Genomic DNA, 27,964 nt, shown 5'->3' with positions numbered 1-27,964 from the left:
ACCGCTAAACAACAACCTTGAGACCTTGACAATGGGGTCATCCCTCTCACTTGTCTTGACCTTCTCTCTCAAGTGATCTCTCTGCTTACAATTACAAGAGCCACAGCACACTCACTTCGCCTCTTCTCATATCAAGTCTACATCAGTGGCGGGTGGTGGAGGTGGCACACCCTTCAGCTTCATTTCCGCCACCTTTTTTCCCGCCCGACGCTTTCCCACCAATTCACCCCTCCCCACATGACAGTGAAACCCCAGATGACTCTGCTTTCTTTCTAGTATTCTTTCATCATCACTTTCAACTTTCATATCTCTACATTTTTCTTTTTCCTATTTAACCCTACTCCTTCCCCTTTCTCCCATTCCTCAGCCCTTTCCTTTTTTCGGAAACACAGAACATAAACACAGTCCTCGGGATCCCAGCCCACTCTCTCCTTCCACATCCCTGGACCACTGTCCCTGGGATCATCACTAGTGTTTAGGGCTGCAATTCCCGAGGATATCTGCTTTATTCTCTTTTTCTTTTCCTTTCCTTTCCTTGTTCTTTTTTGTCTCTCAATCTTGTCTGGTTGGGAAGCCTCTCCACTAAAGTTGGAACCTGTAAAAGCCTAAAACCCCAGCTCAATTCTCTTCCTCGGATCTGTGCTTTGTGGGTTTCAAGCGCTAAAGGTCTTTCTTACCTGATCTGTGAGCTTTATTTTCTTCTCTTCTTGGATCACAGTGTTTTTTTTTCTTTGTTGGGTTTTTTTTTTCTTACATAGGTAGTGATTTGATATTATGGATCATCTGTTTGGATGAAGATATTGAGGTTACAAGGTGGGTTGGAGTGGAGGCCTCCTTTATAGCAGATCTATAATCTCAACTAGTCTTGTGACAACAAAAATGCTTATGAAAATAATTTCTATCCAGCTATTATAATCTCGTTAGTCTTTATCTTTGGTTCTATGCTTCTTCTGCTTCAGAAGATGAATGTTCCTTTTTTTCCCCATACCTCTAGGTATTTTGATGATCTTGCACTGAAGAGTTACTATGAGTGACACTCACGATGGGAGATCATTTGCATTTTTCTTGTCATGCTGGTGATATCTAATGCTTGTTTTTTTTCCTTTTTCTTTCTCTTTTGGTATGGTCGAAATGATACCGCATGTTAGCTTACCACATATGGCTGCACCAGGACCATATAATCGATTAGAATCAATAGTTTCTGTTGAATATCATATGAACTCACAGCTATTCTATGTTGAAGAAGAAATTCAAGTGAATTCAATTTAGTTCATATCCAACCATTTGATCTTCTACTCTTTGGATCAGTTTCTCCTGAATATCATAAGAATTCACAAGTGATGTCTAGCTTTCATGTTAAAGAAAAGAATTCATGTGATTTTAAAATTTAGTTCACATCCAACCATTTGATCTTTTTGCTCTATGAATCATTTCTTTAATGTAAATATAGCACTAACTAGAGAATGATGATCCAACAAAGAGAAACATAGGATTGTCAACGCTTATTCTTCATTCACCCAATTGAATATTTCATGATTACATGTCCCTTTTTAATTATCACATATCTCAGAATTCATTTCTGAATTCTGAAATGATGCTTAATTATCATATAACATGAAAAACACTGTTCTTTATTTGTTTATTTTTCACTCATCTTTATAATGTCATTGAATTGCATATCAACTTGGAAGATAATTATAAGCCACTGAATCGACATACTCACATTGTAATAAGTACACATGAATTAAAGCTAGAGTGTGCTTCTGAAGTTTTTTGCATACATGTCTATGTTTACATGCGATGTTATGTTATCTCCTTGCTAAAGAAATTTCGTCGAACATAATGATTAGGTCCTTCATGCCCATACAGGCATTTGAAGCAAGTAAATTCATAATTAGGAGAGGTCTTGAACTTGTTTGTGTTATAGAATATGTACTTCAACCCTCTTGACTTCAGGTGATCAACAAAACAATTAATGCTTATTAAAATTTCTTGTATATATTGAATGTCCAGTCATTGATTCAACCATGCATTTTTATTTCTTGTTTACTCATCATGCATGGTTTCATTTTGGTTACATGGAAAGCTGATCTCATCTGCATTAATTCTTTCGAAAAGTCATGGATCAGAAAGTTGGAAATGAATTAGCCTTAAAATCCCAAATGAAAATTGCTACTTAGAATCCTTGCTTTACATGAATAAACATAATTCATGTGCATACATTAGAAGTTTAGACAGCATTGATAAAGCTTTTCTATATAAAGCAATTTTTATTTTGATTAATATACTCTCGAATGAGTGATTCGAAGTACGTAAGTGCTCCTTAATTAAGAATTAATCCCATGTTTCCATGTGTTTTCAGTGACCAAATATTTATGTTCCTTTTTGTATTGGATGAAGTGAAAACCGACTGAAAATTATTAACACTATTTTCTTCCAAAGCCTATCCAAAAATATAGAATACATAACTCAAATGTAAAACTTTTCAAGTTTAATTTCCATGTCTTATTTATTTATAATTATTACTTATTGCCAAAGGAAAAGTTCTGCAACATAAGCTTGAGTTCTAGCCCTATGTATATATACATACACAGCTTGAATATTCAAGCAATATGCATTTGTTCAAAGAGCAAACATCTTAAGCCAGTGATTCTTCCTATATTTCCATCATACTATTAGAAATATAGGAAAACTAATTTCTTGTGAATGAACTTAATTTCCATTCAGAGCAAAATAAAATATTTACAACTATCTTTGTAACAACCTGCTCCCAAACCTATAGACATTATCTGCTTTGGACCCAAATGGCGGGTCATTATGGTCTTCGATATTCCCATGAAATATAAGAAGGGAGAAGGATAGTTCCGACCTTGTAAGATTGAAATTTCTTGAGATGGTACGGAAATCAGATCAAATTTTTAGGAAGTGATCAAATAATCTTCTTGCTTAGACATCTACCTATGTTATTGCGGTTTACATTATATTTAATTGTTCTACTTAGAGATGGGAAAGTTCAATTAGTAAATAACTTAAGTCCTTCTATGATCCACTACATGAAATAATACTTTCTATTTGTATAATAGGCATGGTTAATTAGCCAGTGCCTTCTATTTGAATTTGGAATGATAATGTGCTTATGTATTATGCTAAATGAATAGCAGGACTACGTACATTGGAGGATATGAATACCTTTGCACATGTTCCCCCTGGTTTTCGGTTCCATCCAACTGATGAAGAGCTCGTAGATTACTACCTCAGAAAAAAGGTTACTTCAAGAAGAATTGACCTAGATGTCATTAAGGATGTTGATCTCTATAAAATAGAGCCATGGGATCTTCAAGGTATTCCATGATTTTACAATCCTTCCCATCAATAGAATGAACTCTATCCTTAGAATTAGACCACCCAAATTAACAAATGTGTCGTTAACCGAACTAAGTTGACTTTGTAAATTTGAACAGAACTTTGCAGAATAGGAACGGATGAGCAAAATGAATGGTACTTTTTTAGCCATAAAGATAAGAAGTATCCGACTGGGACTCGAACAAATAGGGCTACAGCGGCTGGATTTTGGAAAGCAACAGGAAGAGACAAAGCTATTTACTCTAAGCATGACTTGATTGGCATGAGGAAGACCTTAGTCTTTTACAAAGGTCGAGCCCCGAATGGTCAAAAATCAGATTGGATTATGCATGAATACCGACTTGAGACAGATGAGAATGGGACTCCTCAGGCAAGTTTTCTCAATCATTTAACTTCAAAAGCTTATTTATTTCCTATGAAAAAAAAGTTTTCTTATTCATACATGGCCAGCTCGTCTCATTCATTTCCTTTTCCAAACCAATAAAATCCCAGTAATCTTATCGAGCACTTGAGCATTAGCACTTTTGGTAGGAAACTATCTCTCTCTCTCTCTCTCTCTCACACACACACACACACACACACTCACTCACTGACTCAGTGAAACCTAGTGGGAAGCTGCAGATGATGAGCTAAGTTGTTTTTATCATGTTCAAGACACAAATCATAGCCATATGCAAGCTATTTTAATCTAAAACTTTTTATCATGTTCAAGACAGATGTATAGGATTGCATGATCTGAAGCTCCTTGTACAACTTTTCAAATTGTCAGGAATGGAATCATGAAATTAATAATGATTTCCAGGATTATAAATTATCATGAAATCATGTTATGCTTAAAGATCCAGTAAGACAAAGAAATGTAACTTAAAGATCCAGAAAGAATGAATTATAAGATGAAACTTATTATGGAAATCCAGTGAGTCCAAATGCCTAACAATGCCTTTGACACCCAAGTTGGTAATGTGACATGGAGACATTAAAAAATCATGAGAACAAAGTAGAGATAATGTCTAAAGAATAAGAAGAAAAAAAGGGTTTTGTGACATCCTAGGAAAGAACAAGATGGACTTGTAAATCCCACGTAAACCACAGTGAATTGGTTAAGCATCAAGACGCATCTAAATGCCTCCCTAATAAACTTAGTGATTGACTTTTTTTTTTTCCTACTTCACTCCTTTTTCGGCTTTTCTTTTTCCCCTGAAACTAATGAAACTATTTATCATGTCAACTGATATGAATTTAGTGAAATTGAAGCAGGAAGAAGGCTGGGTTGTGTGCAGAGTGTTCAAGAAGAGAATAGCAACGGTGCGGAAAATGAGCGAGCATGAGTCACCATGTTGGTATGATGATCAAGTCTCGTTCATGCCGGAGTTGGAATCACCAAAACAGAACTCTCACTCTAATATGGCTTACCATCTCCCTTACTCCTGCAAGAAAGAGATAGACCTGCAGTACCAGATTCCACACGAGCAATTCCTCCAGCTCCCTCTCCTAGAGAGCCCAAAACTTTTGCAAACAGCAGCAACCACTGTAAGCTGCAACTCTATGGTTGCATACGGTATTGACATAAACCATGGAACCACTTTGCAGTCCCCTTCACTTACCCAGGATGAACATATTCGCCAACAAGCCCATGAGCAAAACTTGCACCCCATCTATGTATACAATAATAACGAGCTGGCGGTGGATCAAGTCACAGATTGGCGAGTTCTCCACAAGTTTGTTGCTTCTCAGCTCAGCCATGAAGATGTTTCCAAGGAAAATAACTACTCATCGAATGCAGCCACTCTCTTTCATGCAGCTGAACACCCAAATTTGCTTGTCCAACATCTGAACAAAGAAGAAGCAGTGCCTGAGAATGCCTCAACATCGACTTCAAGTTGTCAAATTGAGCTGTGGAAATGAAACCCTGCGATAGAGATTCGGTGGTATATACTGATCATAGGAAGTTCAAGCAGAAGAAAAAGGGATCGATATGATATCATACGTATGGTTCCTCTTCCTGTACATAATAAAACTATAACAATATAACTCTAGCTGTTGATCATCTGGCTAGAAAAACCTCGGTATTAAGTAATTAAAACTATGAAACTAGTGAGTCAAAAACCATATTTCTAGTAGTATATAAGTATTGCTAGGCCTGCAGAGCTGAGTGTTGCTGTGAAAGGCATGGAGTACTTGTAGCATTGTTTGCATGCATGTAATGGGCTCTATTACATAGCCTGGTCTAGCAGCCGACTGTGCTGTTTATACTTTATAGAGTGGACCTGTGGTCGCTCACCGATATGTTTGTACGCTGGTTGAACTTGAAATAGAAGAATATTGTCTTTCTTCTTTTGTATATATACATATATATAGTCCATGAAATTCTGCCTCACTAGCTCTATAGATATATATCTGCAGTTATTGGCCTTTTTTTTCTCCCTCTATTCTCTACTTCAATGCAAAGATTCAATTTAGAGGAAAAGAAATGAAATATAGAATTGCTCAATTTATGGTATCAAATTCATTTGATTAGTGAAAAGATGCACGAGCAAAAAGAACTAGAGTTCCAACATTGAAGACACTCTAGCAAAAAAGAAAGAAAATATGCAATTCGACTATGATATGTATTGTGCTAACTGAATCGCTTCTTAGCAAATATGACAAATAAGGCACACAGAGTATTCGTTTCTTAGAAGGCACATAAGGCCTATTAAATCAGAAAATTATGCATGAAAATTGGCATTCACTACAAGAAGACAAATTTTTTAGTTGCTTGGAGAACTTATATCCTTTCATGAAAATGACTTCTATATCTGCAATATGACATGTAACTTCGAGGACGCATGCTTGAATGAAAGCCACCAAATTTATTAGTAAACAAGGGTCTTAAGTATTATATCTTGTTAAAGTAGGGATTTTGTGGCTTATTGTACCTATCATAGAGAGGAAGATGCAGTAGTGCACGCCAAGCAAGTAACATAACAGAAAGTTGCTTCTTGAGGATATGTTACTCGATTAGACAAATCATGGCCAGGACCTCATTTTACTAAGACAAATAGAAGGGCTGCTAAGCAAAGTGGTATTGCTTACTCATCAATCCATCAAAACAACACTAATTGTTTTGATGGAATCCGCTTATACCTGGCAAAATGGGCTCTACCTCATCGTAATGATCAAGTTATGTATTACATATGAAATAATAGTTCAAAAATAGTTACATTTATAGTGAAAAAACTAAACTAAGTTTGCAAAAAAGCCTAAAAGACAGATCAGTCAAGAACTGAAAATATAAGTGGGATAGCAGGCGCCAGACACCAAAAGAGTATGGAATGAATTATAGCCCGTTTGGTGGTGATTATAGAAAGTGCTTTTAATATTTCTAATACTTGAAAAATTTTATCATTCAAGTGTTAGAAAGATTAAAAACGCTTTCTAAAATCACTTACAAACGCACTCTTAGTATGACTATTCACTTGGATGACAACTAAATAGGGAAGAAAGAGTATGTAGTGCTGGTTTCCTAAGACAGCTTTCTGTTTCGTGGACATACTAAAGGAAAAATGGAAGAGCAAAAGCTGTGGACATACTAAAAGAAAAATGGAAGAGCAAAAGCTAATCCTTTAGGTTAGGCTTTAGAAAATTATAAAAGACCGACTGTGTTCCATTGCAAAGAGTATGAATCAAACAGAAACAAAATGTAGAGCTCATTAGGTGTAAGACATTGAGAATAACATTGAACTTATCTTTGCTTATCGGACTCCAGGACTCCAAAGCTTTTTACTTGCATTGCTGAAGCTATGCTCAGAGGCAAATGACAAGTACAGTAAGGAAAGATAAGCAAATGACAAGCCAAGATAAGCTTTATATGAAAGCACTCAGCTTCAACCATTCATGCAAGGAAGAAAAAGAGAACAGCAACAAGAACGAATTCCTAAACTGCGAGGTTAGGGGAAGAAAGTGATAGCAAATTTGAAGGATACAAAAGACGAACAATTCAGTTAGAATTTGAACCAAGAAGCCTAGATGGTTTTACTAGGAAAAGTACACTACGAACGAAATTTTTGTAAGAGTATGAAAATATAGAGCATGCAGTGATGCTATTAATGTGAAAGGAGAGCTGGTTTACTGTCGCAAAGTCATGCTTGGAAGTCCCTTTAAGGAATAAGATTTGACATACTCATTGAGTGAGTGAGTGAGTGAGAGAGAGAGAGAGATCATGAATAGAAGGAATCCTAGGAAGAAAGGATTGAAGAGTCAATGCTTCTTTAGGAGGAAAAGGGATTTTGGAGTCAATGCTGACTAAAATTGAGGTGGAGTTTACTTCCTTCGAATTTGGGTTTTGTTGTCTGTAAAGGAGAGTCAAAAGGATAGCCATACGCATGGCAATGTGGCATGAAGAAGGGCACTTGGGGGGTGACTGAATAATTAGGGTTTTATGAATATGTTGTTTGTATGGGAAGACACCATCATTCACACCCTCAAACAACTCCATGTGACTGCTATTATGTTCTTCTTTCCACACACAAAATCCAAACACTTGTGCCCCACCAATCTTTAAGTTTACATTACTTTTTGTGTCAAAATCGAAACCCTAGTTTCTCATTGATATAGGGGTTTCCACATAAGTAAGGACTGTACTCAACCTCCTTTTGCTTTGGAAAATGGTGTCCCTTTTCTATATATCTGCAGGCTTTTTTAACTTGGGAGACAGGAGGCTTATATGTTGAAAAGCCAGTTACAAACAGAAGGATAGAAGAATATACCTATTTGATTGCTTGTCTTTGGTTGTTATATATCATGTTCTTCCCCACTTTTCCCAACACATCCAAATCCTATAAATCTTCGAGGCTAAGGATTCCACGATTCTAATTTGAGAAAGGGGATTCTTCATTTTAGGCTGCAATTTAATTAGAAATCCAAACACCACGTATCTTCAACAATAGGCTCTTTCCTAGTATTCCACTTTCTTAACAGACTACAGCTAAGTAGGTGTGGAGTTCCATTCTAGCATAAATTGATCCTACAACTATCAAACTGGCACAATAAACCGCTTTTTCAAATATATTCTATATAAGATGTTCTTTATTTTGCATAAATTTGCATGCCCATTTCATTGAATCTGTTAGTGGGTGATTGACCATTATCTTCTAGCATAATAATTAAGAAATTTAGCCACTGAGGGTGGATTAGTTTTGGATTTGAAGTTCAAAATATGCAAGTTTATGTTGTTAATTTCCTGGACCCAACAGAGAATAAATCATAAATTTTTTAATCGTCTATATAGATATGAGAGAGAGAGAGAGAGAGAGATTTCTCAGAACTCACGTGACTAAAACCCTGTTCTGATGTAGCTCCTTCTCATGTGTAAAGAGAGAGCTTTCACTGCAAGTAAAGGAAAGCCAAAAAGGAGACAGCCATTAATTTATTTACTGATTGATGTTTCCTTGATCTTCAAGGCTGAACTTGTTGAGTTTCTAAAAAAGAACAGGCAAAACACTTTCATTAACTTCAATACCTAGCGATGTTCAGACAAGCACATGCCCAAAACCTTGAGTGCTCTTCCAAGATAGAGTAAAATAGAATGGGTCAGCCCCTTATCTGCCCGGCCCTTCCACTCCCTAAAAGCTGTTCTGATTTTTAAAGAGTTTAATATTTTATTGATTTCTAACTAAAGCTTCCAATTTGATGCATTTTAAGCTGTAAGAGGTTTGAGATTTGAATTCCCTACTAATGAAGTTGGGAGTTAAGGCCCTTTATATATATATATATATTAATTGTAGTTTTAGGTTGAAAAGTTCTTCTGGGGTATAGTGAAGGTGTAATGCATTCATTGAAAAACTTTCAAAAGAAGGATTAGGAATTTAGATTTTTTTTACATGCCAAATAGAAATCTCTATATTACATATAAAAATTCTTTATGGATTCCAGTGGTCTGAGTTGCCCCTTAAGTAATTTTTTAATGTTATGAATGACGAATTTGCCACCATTATATATTAATATGTTTTCGGGTTTTATTTTTAAAGTAGTCACATTGAGAGGTGTTTTTTTAGAGCTTCACCATCTCATTTCCTTTTCTTAATGGATTCTCAAGTGTTGGTGCATTCTATGTGTACGCGTGTTTTGGTTGACAAAATTGAAAGGTACAATGGTATAAACAAGCCACAAGTGAAGGAATGCACAAGAAAGAAGCAGCATGTACAACGGAAGTCTTGGCCTTAGCTAGTTAGCTTTCAAACAATTTGGCAAACCCATGAATCCTTCAAGCCGTAAGCTAATTTCCTCCCTCTTGTCCTACATGGGCTCTACTGTTGATAAATATTTAACAGAAACTTTGTAAGACAATAATGATATATCAACAAAGTTCATTCAAATGAAATCTTTCGCATTGAGCCAGAAAGAAATGTCTTGGCCTCAAAAACCCAGAAAATCCAGCATCCATTGAAATGGATTCTAGTAGAAGATGAAGAAACGATAAGAGATTTACAACATAAAATTCTCAAAATAAGTTTTAGTAACATCAAACAATGTGCTATGTCCCTTTAATCGGATGTTGATTGATTCTTTATCAAGATTATGCCTCCTGAAGCTGTTTCTAGACCCGTCAAGAAAAAATGTTCAAAGTTGAATCATCACCAGATTAATGACCAAAAAAAAAATGTGATATGTTGAACAACAAAACTGATTGATTCCAAAGCAAACAGGGACAGTGAATCATCAAAGAAAATACATTGAAACATGGGTATCAAATTAATTCATATTGCAAATGATATTATCATCTGTGTAACTCTAAGGTACCCAAAGAATGATGGATTCCCAATTGCCTGTATTACAAGGAATGGGGTGAATCACATGACAATGAAAACATGTCTATAACACCACGAAAATTTGCAGTCAGGACTCTTGTTTTGACCTAAACTAAAACTGTAACCAAAGCAAGCCCAACTCCAACAACCAATACTAGGATAGCCATGGTGCCTACACATTGAAAGGTTGCTGCGGATTAGCAGGATATGGAAATGGCAGCAGATAGTGTCAGCAGTAGTGTGAAAAACAGCTTCAGTTTCCACCCGGTGATCAACATTGGAGCATTACTTGAATTCTGGCTTCTGAAGACAAAAGCAACAGAAGTACAAGTCATTAATGTAAGAGAGGGAGAGGGAGAGGGAGAGGGAGAGGGAGAGAGAGAGAGAGAGGTCAATGTAACAAGGTTCGAGATATATACCCTTGCAAATTCTTAAGAGCGCCACAATACAAAATATTACTGGGAGCAGAAAACTCTGTTTCACCATTTTCCTCAGGATTGACGATTCTCATGTATGTTTCTTGGCCCAGATACCATCTGTCAAGGTTTTCTACTCTAAGATTCCATGCTCCAGCATTGTCAAGAGAGATTAACACTGCTGTCCATGCCCCAGGGAAAACCTACATGAATTTCAGGATTCATCCTTAAAGATTCTAACTGTTGCACAGCATCTCTGATAAAACACATGTATAGTAAGCAAAATGATCGAACACTATAACACTCGTTTAATCACCAGATCCTCAAAAAACAAATGTTCATATCATCATTAGCTCTAGATCCTTCCAATAGTAGCTATTGCAACACACTATTCGGTCATCAGATTCTTATGATCCACAGGTCAAGCAGTTCAACTCACTCATCAGATCACCAGGTAATAGTTTTGTCTAAATGGGAAAATGCAGATCAACATTGCAGTACTGACCAATGAAGTATCTCCTGAGGACAAGGACTCTATGGCAATATTGAAAATTAAAACAACTTCATCCTACAGAGAGCTTCAAGCAGAAGACTAACTCCAGCTTTCTTTCTTCCAATAAACAGAAAATAACATGGCTCTAAATAAAAAATAAATAAATAAAAATGAAAAAACCAAACCTGTGCTGTGCAGCGAGCAATCGCATCCCACTTATTGTATGTACCCCTACTGCTTTCTGTCCAGTTACCATAATCCATCCTGTAGAAATCAAAGGGTCAACACCCATGAAACTTGGATGAAAATCGTGTAAACAAGAAGAAGAGAGCTCCTACCCGACCACAAAAAATGAATAACCATCCATGTGGAAGCTCTGCATTATTGTATCATTGTTCTGCAATATAACTTCTATAAACCCCTTATATGTACCATTGATAACAGATATATCAAGTTTTGGTGCTCCTGTAAGAGGCTTTTTCGGGTAATCAAGCTTGTAAGCTCCCTTAACTTTATGCTGGTCAGCCAGCCTGATTGGTGTCTCGGGATTGACAAATGAGATCCCATTAAATGTAGCCCTAAGTGTGTTGTTAATTGTCACTAGTGGCATGCTCCTTAACACATATGTATCAGTCACATTGATTGAACCATAGTGAAAAGACCCCTGAGGGTTAGGACGAGCTCCACTTGCAGATACATTTTGCCTGATCAACAAAAATTGAGATGATGAATGTTAGATTAAATAAAACCAGTTCTACTGTAAATTAGATATAAAGGGAAGAACCAAAAAGAATAAAGGGAATAGAAAAAGTTTTAGGAAAAAGAAGGAAACAAGAAAAACAATTAAAGGGGAGCAGGGGAATAGAAAATGCCTTAATGTAAATGGTTAATTAAACGATAACCAGATTTTCTGCAAAATTTGATCTCAAGCGAAAAACGAAAAAGAAAAGAGGGGACCAGTAGAACAGCTGTACATCTAACTGCCCTGTACCTAGTAGGGGTATGGTTAAAGTAAATGTACTTTGAAAGAAAAAAATAAAAAGGTCAGCTATAGGAGGCTAACTACAAAAGGGGAGTTCAATATCAGGATTCCAATAAAAAGGTGAAAATAAAATATGTACCTATGGTAGGAATTAAACTCTTAAACACCATGCAGTATAAGAACAAACCTGATAGATCTTGCTTGGTTCATTGAAAACGTCTTGTCATACAAGTCATCTGGCCCAGGAGGGAGAGGACCAGTTGCAGCTCCTTTAGAATTGGAGTACTGCAAGACAGCGACACCAGTAACTCTTTGCCAAAGTGACTCATTCACAAACCTGGCACTGGCCACAATGTAGTAATCGGTACTTGCATTTTGATCCATGGTAACTAAAAAGGTGTAAGACTGCCCAACATGAATATCTAAGTTACTATAGTTTTGTTGTGATGTGTAATGTCCCTCTGTTTCCACTAGAAGCATATTATGGTTCTGAATTCTGAAGTTCAGACTAGTGGAGATTCCAACATTGTGAACCCGAACTCGATAAGTTTTTCCTGCAAAATGTCATGTCCTCACTGGTTAAGATTTCAAACAGTCCAAACTATGTGTCAAAGCAAGAGCATAATTTTAGAAGGCAAATGGTGCAAGTATGATAAAGCTCAGATTTGAATGCATAATAATCCTGCTATGTAGAGTCTATACCATCAGCGATGTCCAATCCATTGTGTGTATGCAGAAATGAATTCAACCAAATTTAATTGGTCTAACCATCAAACTTATGGCATCTTTCTAGCAGACCACAGATAATGGGTTTACCATTACATACAAAATAGTAGATACTAACTCATGGTACAAAGTCTAAACTTAAAGTATATAAAAAAACAAAAGCATATCACAGATTATTTGGTGTCATTTTTTTGATAGGTACAGATTATTTGGTGTCATCAAATCAATAACATCACCTCTTTCTACTAAACCACAGGTAAAATATTTACTATTCAGAAGTAAGAATCAATCCACACAAAATGCAAACTCAAAGTTACACAATCAAGCAAAAGAAGATCAGAGACTATTTCATAACAGCTACAAAAATCAAGGAATAGTTGGCTCTCAAAGATAGTTAGATGACTGTCCTCTTGAATGGCTGAATGGGCACTATTTTCTAGCCTCTGAGTATCAGCATGCATTGAATAGTCTAAAGGCCCAGAGTGAGACATTTTGAGGACCTCATGAAACAATATAGATGTGTGAATGATTTTAGGTTTGAATGAAAAAATGCATCCACATAGCAGATCAAATCAATGGATCATTGTGTATTCACCAAATGTAAATTAACTAAGGACCTGATATCGTAAGTGCCAAGGAAATTCAGTCATTCATAATAAGGAAAAAACAGAATAAAATACTTGACATTAATTCTTTTCCATGCTTATTAAATGGTAAAGAGTAAAGACTACTAGACCAGATGAGTTTCTCTATGAAACCTAAAAGTATTACCTGGTTCAACTGAAACTGTTTCATATGCTATGCCATCTGGTACAAGAGTAGTGTTGTATCTGTAAGGTCCCTTCCCATTGATGAGAACTCCATCTGGCATCCCAAGGTCTTTTCCAGCATCAAGGGTCTGCCGCAGAGCCTAAAATTCAAGCACAGACACACATTATACTTTGAATTCTATGATCAAATTTCCCCTTTGACTCACTACCTAAAATGGGTACTCACCGTATGGTTTTGTGTGTACCAGTCACCAATGAGGAGTATGATATCCCCATCTGGGGCTGCGAAAGGCAGTGAGATAACTGGTCTGTTAGTAATAATAAATGACCCAAAACCACCAGCTGCTCTCTGAAAGTTGAGAGATGGGAAGTAGAAGAAACTGCCAATCTGATCCTTAACCTGAAACTGGTAATCCCACTTCCATTTAGATGGTATAGGGCAATTTGTGCCTAGAACACCATCTTGCCAAGAATTACGGCGCATTTGTACCCCGGGCCTGCAAAATTATCAACCCCAAATCCACTAAAATTATTACTTCTCCACAAATTCTAAGATTAATTAAAGGAAATAAACAATGTATGGAATAGATAATATGTTGAAACCTACCAAGTGATCAAGAGGTCTTCATTCAATTTGTTTGTCACATTAACAACAACATTGTTATTTGTTGTAACATTCAAAGGATGACCTGGAAAATTTCCATTAACTGCTATAACCTGCAACAAAAGTAACACAAATAAATAAATGACTGAAGCGTTATCTGCCTCAATGTAACTTCAAAACCAGACTTCGTAAATTGACTAAATATGCAATATTAGCCACAAATTACTTAAAAAACATGAAAAAGCACAAAGCCAAGGCACAAGCTTGAACTCGATTGACTTCAACATTGCTTAAACCCCATCCCTCAATTTACTACATATAGAACTTTTCCCTTTTCCTCTGTCCATTAGGAACTAGACATCCTATATCAAAAATCATGAGAGCTCACATAATCCGTATGAAAAAACATCTATAATGAAGACATTTAGGCCATAGTCAATCTCATTGACACACAAACCCCATCATCAGATTCAACTATATGAATGACTGGGAAAAAAAAATGAAAAAACACAAACCAGGTAATTAAAGAAAAACAACCGTAATTCTATCTTCGGACTCTCATCTACTTATAACCAAAACCCAGATTCTCAGTTAACTACCAGTAGAACATTAAGCACTCAGAAAAAAAAATTGAAAAAAAAAACCCGTAATAATCAACAATTACACATCTCCCAATCTGCTTCACCAACAGGAAAAAATCCCCTGTATCTGATTCAAAAATAAAAAAATTAAAAAAAAATAAAAAAAGAGCAAAAAAATTTATTTATACTGAAAATTTGGGACCCCGATCTACTCCGGCGATATTAAATCCCACTACACGATGCAAACGCATCCAGAACATAAACATCAGATTATGCAGAAAAAAAAAACACAAAAACCATAAAGAAAAATCATCAGAATCGCATTGCCGATAGATAACAGTCCAAAACAAAATCCAAAAAACAACTAAATCCCCACAAGAAAAAAGGGGGGAAGGGAAACAAAGAAAACCCAACCAGTTCATCACTCTGTCAAGAAACTGAAACAAACCCACATGAAAAAATAAAGACAAAAACACAGAAAAGGTCGAAAACCCAAACCTGCTGTGGAACACCCAAAGGAGAAGCAGTGATGAAAGAGTAGGTCAGCTCGAAATTCACAAATGGGTCTGCAGCGAAACAGAGGCCAGAGAAGAGCGCAATGTGCACAAGAACCCACGTTGAGTGCCCAAGAAACTCCATGAAATGGGTTACTGTGGGCGTGTATCACTGTATCAAAGTGAATGATGAACCCAATTTTCAGAGATTTTAGAAGGGTTTTACATATGATCGAAGAGGCAGTATAGAAAGGGGGAGAGTCTGGAAGAAGAGAGAAGACGCGTAGAGAGAGAAAACGGCTCTTTTTTTTTTTTTTGTGGAGTCCTTGTTTGTAATTTGTAATAATAAAAAAACGCAGACTATACACACCCCTGTTGCCCTAGAAACGGCTTTGGAAAAGACCCGCCCCCCAATCACCTGCAACTCCTTCAGCCGGTCACCCATATATGTACACCTATTTTTTAATCCTATACTAATTTTGCTTGTTTTCCAAGAAAGTTAAAAATAAAAAATAAATTAATAAATCTTAATTCCTAGTTGTTTACAACTCAATTTCATGTGGATGAATCCATGCGAATCTTTTCGATTTCATACCAAATGAGTTGCCACAATTAATTATGCCACCATGCACCATCATAAACTTTAACGGTAACTTTTAATAAAATAAAATTTTCATCATAAATTTGATTTTAATATTTCATATGCTTCCTGACATTTAAAGCCCTTCTTTAAATATTAGTAAGAACTTGTTTCAATTATATATCATAAGAAATTCGAACAATTATTTTAAATACCATTTATCGAACATAAATGAATTAATACATACGATACATTTAATAATTATCGTGAATTTTAATAATCCTATTATATATATTTGAAATAGATCGAGTAATTTGTTTTTTTATCCAAAAAAAAATATATTTCTAATTTGCATGGTCTAATAAATTAATAATTGATTCCGATAATTTCAATAGTTTCCAAATTGAAAATATGTGATAAATTGATAACAAAGTTTAAATTCCAAAAATAATTTAAAATTATTAAAGGAATAATGAAAACTGACAGCAGACGGTGAGTCGAACCTTACACAAGTTTCGGCGCCTCGGCGTTCTCAACGGGCTCCTCTTCTTCTTCTTCTTCTTATTCTGATTCTGAACGTTCACATGAGAAAGAGCCAATGGCCCCACTACAGATGGGCCCACAAGGATATTCTTATCTTGGTGTCCCCACTTGTACTTTCCTTCCTCTTCCGATTGTGTGGGCCTGCCTCTCTCTGCAACTGCAAGGGGTTTTCTTATCCAGAAAGAAAATGTTTCCTTTCTCTGCTTGCTTCCCATGATTCCTTTTTGGATCAAACGCAAGGTCTTTCAAAAAAGTTAAAAAAGTATATGCAATTTTTCTACATTAAGAAAAATTATACTTAAACTATATTCTTTACCTTTACTTAACACACCCTAAGAAAGGGAAAATTATTTGAATGAGTGGCATGTAACTTTTTTCTTTTTATAAATTATTATGCAATTTTTATAATTAAATAACAAAATCATTATATTTTGTCATTTCATTAATTTCATAATTTTTAATTAAAAATATTATAATAATAATAATAATAAACAATATTTAATAATTCTAAAAAGAAAGAAACACTATTATTAAAAATATTATAATAATAATAACAATATTTAATAATATTTAATAATAAACAATATTTCAATAAGAATAACATTATTTCTATTAATAATAACATAATGCTAATAACATAAATATTAATATTAATAATGATACAATTTGTTTTAATGTAGTAAATATAGCATAAAAACAAAAAAAAAGTTAAGTAAATTTAAATGGGAAAAGACAAATAAATGATATAATTGAAATTGTAGTTGATCAAATTTTCTTAAAATAACTCATATCCTTGAGAAGAATTTGCAGAACTTGTCTATAATTTTTCCTTTAAAAAGAAGTGATAAAAGCAATGCTACAAATCATGCTCTAAGAAAGACAACCTCTCCCACTCCTTTGATAAGGTCCAATTGGAGTATAGATGGGGTTTGGAAAGTTTTTAAACAATATGGACAACTTTCATTGTCGTCCCCTCCCTAATTATATTTTAAATAAAATAAAATTTTAATTCAATTTATTCATTTCTTCCTTTTCCTTTTCTCCTTTGAATATAAATAAAATAAAAATATAAGTTTAATTTTTATATTAAAAATTAGAAAATTAGAAAAATAATTGAAATTTTTTTCAAATAGAGTTGAAGGGGGAGGGATAGGTATGGAATTGGTCTTATGAGGTGATCCCAAATCTGGCCCATTTACATCCTTAATATTTTTAATCTAAAAATTATGGTTATTTTAATTCTTAAACTAATTTAATTAAAATCATGTTTTATTTACTTGATATGACCTTATATGTGACTAAAAGTAAGATAAAATGTCCTATCTTATATTTAGAAAATAAGATATGTTATTTCACCTCTTATCTTATCCTTTGTTTATAAGATAAAATAATACGTGTAGGATATTTTTTTTTTCCTCGTATACATAGATGATTTAATAATGATAGGATATGTATCTCCTTGACCATAAATTCCATTGTCTCATATATCCTCCTCCATTTTATTTTATTTTTTCTTCATTTTCTTTTTGTTATATTAGTCACTTTACAAAGCAAAAATATTATTTAGAAATAAATTCTTTTTTTTTGAAAATGTAGGATTTTTATTTTTGAAATTTTAAATATTTTATTCATTAATATTATTAATAAAAAAATTACATATTAAAAAGTAAATTGTAAAGAGATATTCAAATAATAATAAATATGAGAGATTTTATACTTTCTTTTCATACTAATCATTGGCAAGTAATATATTTTTATTTTAAAATATTAAATCTTAGGATAAAATATGGTTTCATTCCATTTTTATACCTGAAAAATCAAACATTGTTATGGTATAACATATATGGCTAATTTGATTAAATGGATAAGATAAGATAAGATAAGATAGTATTTACATATCCTCTTATAATATTTTCAATAGAATATAATATCCTTTGTGTGAAACAAAGCTAATTAATTAATAAAAACACCCAAGAGGGGGAAGGTGAATTAGGTGATTAAAAACTTTTCAAAATTGTATGATTAAGACAACAAAACAATAAATTCATCGAGCAAGTAATTAAATGGTAGAAGGAAGAGAAATGCAAATGCTTTTATAGTGGTTCAACACTCTAGCCTACGTCTACTCTCCTTAATCTCCTTCTTAATTGAGGGTTTCACTTATCAAGGCTTAAACCCAAGCCTTTAATACTTTACACTTAGATTCATGACTCCAATTAGTACTACATCACTCCCTTCAAGTTCTCAACCAACTTTAAGTCTCAAACACTCAACCTTGAATAATAAAGTGAGGATGTAATGCTCTCAATCATAGTAAAAATATGACTTAATAGAAAGAAAGAACTAGGATAATTTTAATTAGTGTACTACAGGATTTGCAAGTAGCAAATTCAATGTACTTAAGTGAAGAGTTTTAAACGAGAGAATGTAATTGTAAAATAATTCAATGTAGGTGTTATCTTGTTGATAAATGCAAGGGAACTCTCCAATTTTCATAAAACAAGCTCGGGCATCCAAAATAGCACAAAAGAGCTTCAATTGGTCACACTCCAATTCAACCAATTGGATAACTATTAAGGTAATTAATGCACTATAGGTGATTGTTGGAGTTTTTAATGCTCGATTGGGTCTTAATCGAACCTTAACTAGACCTCGATCGACTAGACATCAACTATTGAAAGAGAGAGAAAATTTTACGCAAACCTAACTGGTCCTTAACTTGAAAAGCTTAACTGGTTGAATTGGTTCTCCAACAAATTAAATTGGTTTAGGGCAGCATTGGAAAAAATGAGCCCAAAAAGCTTCCATTTTCAATTTTATTGAACCCATGCCTTAACTGATTTGACCAATTCAAGGTCTCTTGACCTATTGGGCAAAAATAAGCTCAAAAAACTTTCATTTTCATTTTTATTCTTCCAGTAACTTGAGCATTTCATTGTATAACATTTCTAAGATATTTTTGAAAGAATGCTTCCTAAGGTTAAAAACAAAAGGTTATTTTTAAGCGTAAGAATGAATTAAATGCATAGGAAAGTGCATAAAAAAATATTTTATACTAAGTGCACCCATGAAATTCATCTTACATAGATATCTAGGCACTTGAATCTTCATGAATATGTTTCTTCGTGATATTTAAATCTCTTATAAGCATACTTGAGCTTTCTTTTGAATTTAATGATAAAATCTGAAATTTTCACTTGATTTAAACATGTTAGGGGCACTTAACTTTGTTCGGTTATCATCAAAACATAATTAAGAAAACCCTTAGATTAACATTTTAATATTATATCTAATGGATAATAAAATTTTAGAATATTATATTTAGGGGGATATATTATATCATATTAGTTTTTGTTCTATCAAATGAATAAAAGAAAAATGGAAACATATTTCTTAATATTAAGTTATTTGTCAAATAGAAAATATAATCAATGTTCTTGTGTTTAAATCACTCTCATATTTACCGTTATTTGGTAATATCTCTATAATTTATTTTCCAATTGGTAACTTATTTATTTAATAATAATATTAATAATTAAAATATTTAAAATTTTATAAATAAATAATATTAAATTTTGGAACCAAAGATTTGGATGTGGTTGGTGGACTTCTTGTTTCTATTTTAAAAACAAAAAATGATATTAATTCCAATATAAAAAGTAAAAACTCTTTGAAACTTATCTTAAAGGGACAATAATTTTTAAAAGTTATTTAAAAATTTGAGGTATTAAAAATTTTTACTACCTCAAATTTAAAAAAAAAATTAAAAGTATTTTTTAAGTACATAAGGTGAGTTCATACTTTTTATATAAAAATTCATATATTTCATATACAAATTGCTACTAATTTCTACTTCTAAAAATAGAAATAAGAAATATATTCCAATGAGTAGATAGTTTTTAAATTAAATATTTTTGTTTTGCAAAGTAACTCTTTGGATCTCGAACGGTAGAAAAAAGAGTGATGTGGCATGACATGGAAAAAGGGTGACAAATATTAGTTGTCATATCCCAAATGCATTAGAAGTCTAAGTATCCCAAGCCAAATTGTATTTAGTGAGAGACATGCCAAATAAAGTAAGTTAAAAGCACATTAGGGCCAAGAGAAAAATAAGAAGAGTAGAGGGTTTTACAACCACGACAATAGGAAATCATGGACATTTGGGTATAACAGTATAAGAGGCTTTCAAATGAACACACATGTTAAATTTAGTGAATGAGTATATTGTTCTTATTATCTTGGTAAGAAACATTACTTATATGTATAAAATTAGCTAAGCTAAATAAGGTAAATGGCTAGGCCAAGTAAGGTAAATGGTAATTACAAGGAGAGATTCACATTTTACACCTAAGAGGGAGGTAATCTTGGTTGACACCTAAGATTACCTTTAATACTTCTCCTCAAGTTGGAGCATGAAGGTCCGTAATGCCCAACTTGCAAACAAAATGATGAAACAGATCTTTCCCAAGGGTTTTAGTGAAGATGTCGGTAATCTAGTGCTACGTGGAGATATGGATCGGCATAAGAAGGCCGAAGCGAAATTTTTCACATACATAATGACAATCAATCTCTATTTGTTTTGTACACTCATGGAAGACTAGATTGCGTGTAATGTGGAGTGCAACTTGATTATCACAATAAAGGATGATGCACTTCAGATGTAATACCATGAGATCAGAGAGTGGAGTCTTGAGCCAAACAAGTTCACATGTAGTGGTGGCCATAGCACGATATTTGGCCTCTGTGGAAGAACGAGAGACAACTGTCTTTCTTTGTTCGCCAAGAAAAATGGCTGGTCCCGAGTGTGATGAAGAAGTCTATAGTAGAGGGGCGAGTGGTAAGACAACTGGCCCAATTAAAGTCGGAGTATGCAAAAAGCTGTAAGTCACAAGTGGATGGAAAAAATAGTCCATGGCCTAGTAAGCTCTTCAGATAGCAAAGCACATGTAAGGTAGCCTGATAATGCGGTTCTCGTGGAGCTTGCATGAACTTGCTTAATATGTTAATAGAAAAAGATATGTCCGGGCGAGTGATGGTCAAATAAATGAGATGACCCACCAACCTTCGGTAAGGGTTAGGATCAGAAAGTAAGACCCCATCTTCTGAAGTAAGCTTCAAGTGTTGTTCCATGGGAAAAAAAAACTAGGTGAGATCCTAACATACCAAAGTTGGCTAGGATGTCCAGAACATATTTGTGTTGAGAGAGAGAAATCCCAGAAAGAGAACGTGTCACCTCAAGACCAAGAAAGTATTTGAGGGTTCCAAAATCTTTAAGCTTGAATCGGTTAGCTAGAAAAGTCTTGAGGTTAGTGATAACAGTAAGATCATTTCCTGCAATTAAAAGATCATCAACATATACCAAAACTACAGTGAATGAGGAACCCTGACTCCGTATAAATAGAGAATGATCAACATCAAATTGAGATTAACCGACCAAAAGGAGCATAAATGATAATTTGGAGTACCAGTTGCATGAGGCTTGCATAAGTCTGTATAGAGACTTAAGTAAGCGACACACATGGGACTCCCCCTTTCGACCATATCCAAGTGGTAAGGTCATGTAGACTTCCTTATCCAAGTCACCATGGAGGAAGGCATTGTTGACATTGAATTGATGAAGGTGCCAGTGACGAGCTGCATCAATGGCAAGAACACAACGAACCGTAATAAGCTTGGCAACGGGGGTGAAAGTGTCAAAGTAGTCGAGGCCCTCAACTTGAGTGTATCCCTTGGCAATTAATCGAGTTTTATGGCGTTCAATCGAACCATTTGCACGAAGTTTGTCTTTGAACACCCATTTGCAACTAATAGGTTTCTTTCCAAAGGAAAGATAAGTAAGAGTCCATGTGTTATTAGCCTCAAGGGCCTAGATTTCAGTCTGTATAGCATCATGCCAATGTGAATAGCTTGAGAATAACTGGATGGGTCAATTGATTATGATAACATGGATAAAAAAGCATAATGAGCAACTAAAAATTTAAAATAGGAAACAAAATAAGATAAAGGATGAGCCATACCGGAAGACGTGTCAAAATGAGTAGAAAGCATAGTGGATGAGGGTAAGGTAGGGCATAAGTAATCACGTAAGTGAGAGGTCTATTTATGGTACGACGAGGGTGGAGGGGAGATGGTGGTGAGGTGGAATGTGGTAGGTCAAGTTCAGAAGTAATATGAGGGTAAGAGGATGAGATTGTATCTAAAATAGGAAGAGGTAAGACGAGTAAAGGATGAACAGGTGGTGTATGTGATTGGAAAGGAAAAATATGCTTAACAAAAGTCACATCACAAGATATGGTAATGTTTTTGTGTTTAAGATTATAAAGATGATAACCACGATGATTGGGAGGGTATCCCAAAAATATGCATGGATCAGCACGTGGTTGGAATTTATCTCGATGTGAAGTAATTATTTGAGCATAATATAGACAACCAAAAACTCGTAAGTGATTGTATTGAGGGGTTTGGTTAAAAAGATGTTCAAAAGGAGTTTGGTTTTGAAGTGAAGAGGATGGGATCTGATTAATTAGATAAGTAGCAATGAGCACACAGTCACCCCAAAATTCTAAAGATAGGTGAGCTTGAAAACGAAGACATCGAGCCACATTGAGGATGTGTCGATGTTTTCGTTTAGCTACACCGTTTTGTTAAGGTATCTCCACACAAGTAAGTTCATGTAAAATGTCATGTTCAAAAGAAAAAAAAAAAATTGTGTGGAGTGTGTAAGGAACTCTTGACCATTATCTGTGCGAATATGGAGAATTTTTGCATTAAATTGGGTTTGAACCATAGCGATAAAAGATTTAAGACAAGCAAAGGTTTTTTATTTGAAACACATTAGGTAAAGCCAAGTAACCCTAGCATATTCATCCACAATTGTCAAAAAATAATGTGCACCACATAAAGAAGTAATATGGTATTCATCCCAAATATCACAATATAATCGTTCAAAAGGCATATAACTTTTATTTAAAACCAATTTAAAAGGTAAATGAGTATGCTTCCCATGAGCACAACTATCACAAATATCCAAGGTTTTAGGGCAAGAAATAAAATTAGGAACATTATTAATGAAGGGGTGACTAAGGCCTTTATGCCACACCTCAAAAGAAACGGACCCTGAAGTTTGTAAAAAAATGGTTGTGATGGGTTTGAAGTAGTAGAGATCATCGTGCTCTTCACCCATTCCAATCAGTGTCTTTGTGGTTAGGTCTTGAAAAAAACAAAACTTAGGATAAAGAGAAACAACACAATTTAATGATTTAGTCAATTAACTAATAGACATTAAATTAAATTTGAACTCATGAACAAAAAGGATATTATGTAAAGTAAAGAAGGAGGACAATTTAACATCACCCGTGGAGGTGACATTAATTGTATTTCTTGTAGGAACATTGACAGAGAGAGGGTGAGCGATAGGGTGTAAAGTTGAAATAAAATTGGACGTGATAATATGATGAGTGACCCCACTATATATTATCCAAGGAAGAGATGTAATTGGTTGAAGTGGGCACGGTGATAGACCTAAGAAGGCAAGCGTGGGGGGCTATAGAAGTTCGAGCAGATGGTCATATTGTTCATGTGAGAACCCAGAGTTGACGCTCGTAAATGAGACTGTCAAGCTAGCTGTCACATTATGCATCGCCAGAGTCAAGCTTGTCGACGGTTCCTTGGGCTTGGTTGGCCACCATTCGGGATAGCCGATCTCCACGAAGCAACGATGGTGGGTATGTCCCGATTTCTTACAATTGAAGCAAATCGATGAGCCTGGAGGCTAGACTCTCTTCGGTCGTTGCTGCAAGGTGGATTTGTGACTGGGTGCTTGGTAAAGCAAAGTCATGGCGTCGATTTTGGAAGCACCAAGCGTTGGGTCTCCTCTTGGTGGATGATGGAGTAGCAATGGGCCAAAGGCGGCAGAGGGTCGATGGCCAAGATTTGTGAGCGTAGTTGATGGTAAGTTTCATTAAGACCCATTAAGAATTGATATACCTGATTAGCAGATTGGATTTACAAGTGTTTGGTTGTGGCTACACAGGTGCACGGGTTAACAGACTAAAAAGAAGCCAATTCCTCCAAGAGGGTCTTCAGTCGGCCATAATATTGGGTGACCGAGAGGTTGTCTTGGGTCAAAGTTGCGAGATCCCACTTGATGCGAAAAATCTGTGTTTGATTGCTTTGTTGGAATCTTGTTTCCAGTTCGATCTAGAGGTCAGTGGGAGTGGCACAATAAACCAGGTTGCTAACAAGTTGTTTGTCGATGGAGTGAAGGAGCCATGACATAACCATGTCACAACACCGACTCCAGAGGGTAGCAGTGGTGTCGTCTTTGGGTTTGGAAAGAGTCAGTGACAAAACCCAACTTGTTCTTGGCATTGAGGGCGAGAGATATGGCACGCCGCTAGGCACTGTAATTGTCACCATTTATGGGTGTGTCAATGAGGGAGTGGTTGGGCTGATCGGAGGAGTGTAAGAAGTATGGGGAGGAGACATCTGTGAGAGCCTTAGTGACATCAAGAGCAGGTTGTTTTTCAATCATGGTAAGTTTCCAAAATCGCTTCAACCATTTTACTCCAATACCATGTTAAATTTAGTGAATGAGTATATTGTTCTTATTATCTTGGTAAGAAACATTACATATATGTACAAAATGAGCTAAACTAAATAAGGTAAATGGTTAGGTTAAGTAAGGTAAATGGTAATTACAATGAGAGATTCACTTTCTACACCTAAGAGGGAGGTAATCTTGATTGACACCTAAGATTACCTCTAATAACACACAACATACATAACCCATAAAAAATCTTATTTTCATTATCAATCATGACAATCTTCTATCTTCTAAGTAGGAGTAGAGTAACAATCAATTATAGTTGCATCAATTAAGGAATACCCCAATGTATATTCTTATTTCTTAAGTTTAAATCAATAAAATGAATCAAAGAAAAACATCTAGTCATGAGTCGACTTCAAGGAAAAGAGTCCACTCAATGTTCAATCATTAATTTAGCATCATTGCTTAGGAATACGGCAAGAAGATTTCTCTAGCATGGGTTACACTACACCACTCCAATAAACTACCATTACAACATTATCCAATACATATATCAATGGAGCGACTAGTGGATCAGCGAACGTATCCTACACCCACTAGCCATAAGTTACAGATTGATCAATAACATAATAACCAGTTCCAAAGCTTGTTATAAAGCTTCATAATAGAGAGACTATAATTAGGATATTGTAAGAGTAATATTCAAGGCATTGCATTAGGGTGATCACCACTGAAGAAATGGTCTTGTGTAATGTAGTTTAATAAATATTATATGGTATTCTTATTCTAATTTTCCAACTGAATTAATGAAAAGTCTAATATTATATTTTATTCAATCTCTATAAATCTAGTTTATAATGAGCCAAACTCATAAGAATTCTTAGTGAACTAACCTACTCTACTAGCCAATTTGATTTCTTATGAATAACTTCTTTTTTTCTTAATTTTGGTTTTAGTGAATGTTTATTGGCTTAAAAGTTCATAGAAAAGAACCTTGTGTACATAAAGAGTCCTAGTAGGAAGAAAGATATGAGAGTATCCTCCTAAGCATACTGCACTTTGCCTAAAATAAATTGGAATAGTTGGGAATGATAAGTGATTCCTCGTATAGAAATTGTTTTTCACACCACATGTTAGACCATCAGTCTATTTTGATTTAGTCTCACTCTTTGTCAAAAAGTATCGATTTTGCCACAATAATACTTAGTATAAGACAAAATGAAGAAAATAAATGAGAGAAAAGAATTCATAATCCATGGGATATACATCCCATCGCTCCCTATGAGATTATTAAATTTCACGTATAAGGAATATGAGAAAGAATGTGGATATATTATTTCACATCTTATCTTATTCCATCTTTAAATGAAAAATAAGATAGGGTAAAAAGTAGGATAACATATTTAAAACTTTTTTCTTTACTCTTTTGCACAAAAATTAGATTAAGGACAATGCATATAATTTGAGTCCAATATATTTAATTGTAGAAAAAAAAATCAAAACGTACCTCTCTCTACATTAGACATTGAAAGTTAATTTTGTGATTTTAAAATCCAAAATAAGTTGTCAATTAATAAAAACAAAGAGACCAATTAACGGAAGAGTTAGGCTTTGTTTGATAATCGTTCTCAAAAATAGTTTATTTATTTATTTTTTAGAATAGGAAACACTTTTTTTTAATAGAAGAAAACTCAGTTGGCTCTAAAATTTTCTAAGAATAGTTTTCAGGAAATTATTCCCAAAGCACGATGTTTTCAAATAACACCTTTAATGAGTATTTCCTTGATTTTGCTATTGTTCTAAAAACGAAAAACAACATGCTATGTGAAGATATTTATAGATTTGTTGGTCCATCATCTTCAAGTCATCTTCTCCTAAATGAAGGCAGTATTGGAAATCAATTTCATCTCATTCAACTTTAGAACTTTGTTTTGCTTTATGTGAAGATCTTCATAAACTTGTTAGTTTCATCATCTTCAAGCCATTGTTAGGATTTTGAAAATCACTCTCACATTATAAAAGAAAATGGCAATTAAGTTATCATACTAAATTTGGTCCTCAACAGGATCTCTAAGGTCCACTCCTGTCTCTAGCAACTGATACAAATTCTAAAAATGAGTGTTTCATATTTTTCTTCTTTCTTCTCTTTCTCCATGAGAACCATAATTCATTATCATATTTGATATTTAAAAAATTAATAATAACAAAGAAATACATGACATTTTTTGTGGGAAGCTTCCCTCCACATGTCCTTCATAGGCTCAAGACCTTTTGGTTGTCCAAGGTAAGGAGATAATTCGTTTAGGAACAATTTGTTTGGACCAAGACAAGTTCCGTCTGGCATAAGAAGAAAGACATATTTCCTTATTCCCCAATACCAAACATAATTGACAAACCAAGTAGACTGGGGACTTCCAAACAGACAAACCAAGCCAGTCGGAAATTTTAGGCATTGGACGGATGATTAATTACCATTAATGTCTGAGCGACAATGAAGAAAATATTTACACCAAAAAATTAATGTCAGTCAATTGTTACACCCAATTAGCAGCATTGACAAATGTAAATGCACAATCAATAATATGGTATGAGATTCTTGTGCGACAACCAACAAATGGCACTAATCAGCATCTCTTGTTTGTTATGATTGTCTAATCTGCACTAAGATAATAGCGTTGACTACCTTAATAAGGCATAACATCCACCACGACGATGATCATCAGCACAAGAAAGACATGAATGCACAATCAACGTTGCAACAATAGTGTCATATGTTCTACAAAAACCCCTCAACAAGCACGAAAAAGGTATGCACGCACGTAGTCATTCAAAAAAAGTTGGGTTCACTCTCGCTAAATTCTAACTTAAGCTTCGGAGGGGCGTGCCCAAACCACCTATCCCGACATCCTTTTGTACAAAGAAGAAGTTCGTCTGACTCTAGTTAAGCTAGATGAACCTACATCCAGTTGGCACAACACCAACATTTTTGTTTTCTTAATTCAGAAGACAAAAAAATCTCTTTCATGTCAAACGTTATATCCATGATAAATCTTTTTTTATTTATCATTAATAGCAA

The 27,964-nt window shown here is 34.6% G+C and overlaps 2 protein-coding genes across 5 annotated transcripts; one reads left to right on the top strand and one right to left on the bottom strand.

Annotated features, from left to right (window-relative positions):
• The first annotated feature begins 78 nt into the window (after window positions 1–78).
• Window positions 79–5,725, top strand: LOC117933122 (NAC domain-containing protein 7-like). Of its 3 annotated transcripts, none has more exons than XM_034854512.1 (4): window positions 79–666; window positions 3,162–3,341; window positions 3,462–3,733; window positions 4,621–5,725. In XM_034854512.1, exons 2-4 carry the CDS (start codon window positions 3,182–3,184, stop codon window positions 5,266–5,268), a joined length of 1,080 nt encoding a protein of 359 aa, XP_034710403.1. In that variant the 5' UTR covers window positions 79–666; window positions 3,162–3,181; the 3' UTR covers window positions 5,269–5,725. The 3 variants fall into 3 exon arrangements, with proteins under 3 accessions (XP_034710403.1, XP_034710404.1, XP_034710402.1); XM_034854513.1 differs by having other exon boundaries at window positions 79–684; XM_034854511.1 differs by lacking the exon at window positions 79–666 and adding an exon at window positions 711–813.
• A 4,330-nt stretch (window positions 5,726–10,055) lies between these two features.
• LOC117932968 (monocopper oxidase-like protein SKU5) lies at window positions 10,056–15,522 on the bottom strand. Of its 2 annotated transcripts, XM_034854301.1 has the most exons (9): window positions 15,222–15,522; window positions 14,146–14,255; window positions 13,765–14,035; window positions 13,540–13,678; window positions 12,230–12,596; window positions 11,399–11,764; window positions 11,246–11,324; window positions 10,571–10,770; window positions 10,056–10,454 (listed from the first exon to the last, which is right to left on the bottom strand). In XM_034854301.1, the coding sequence occupies exons 1-9, from the start codon at window positions 15,360–15,362 to the stop codon at window positions 10,349–10,351; spliced, it is 1,779 nt and encodes a 592-aa protein (XP_034710192.1). In that variant the 5' UTR covers window positions 15,363–15,522; the 3' UTR covers window positions 10,056–10,348. The 2 variants fall into 2 exon arrangements, with proteins under 2 accessions (XP_034710192.1, XP_034710193.1); XM_034854302.1 differs by lacking the exons at window positions 10,056–10,454; window positions 10,571–10,770 and adding an exon at window positions 10,797–11,101.
• Between the last annotated feature and the right edge of the window lie 12,442 nt (window positions 15,523–27,964).

This window comes from Vitis riparia, chromosome 16 (assembly GCF_004353265.1).
Source record: "Vitis riparia cultivar Riparia Gloire de Montpellier isolate 1030 chromosome 16, EGFV_Vit.rip_1.0, whole genome shotgun sequence".
NCBI lineage: Eukaryota > Viridiplantae > Streptophyta > Magnoliopsida > Vitales > Vitaceae > Vitis > Vitis riparia.
Note: the sequence above shows the minus strand (reverse complement) of the source record. Positions and strands in the feature narration are given on the sequence as shown.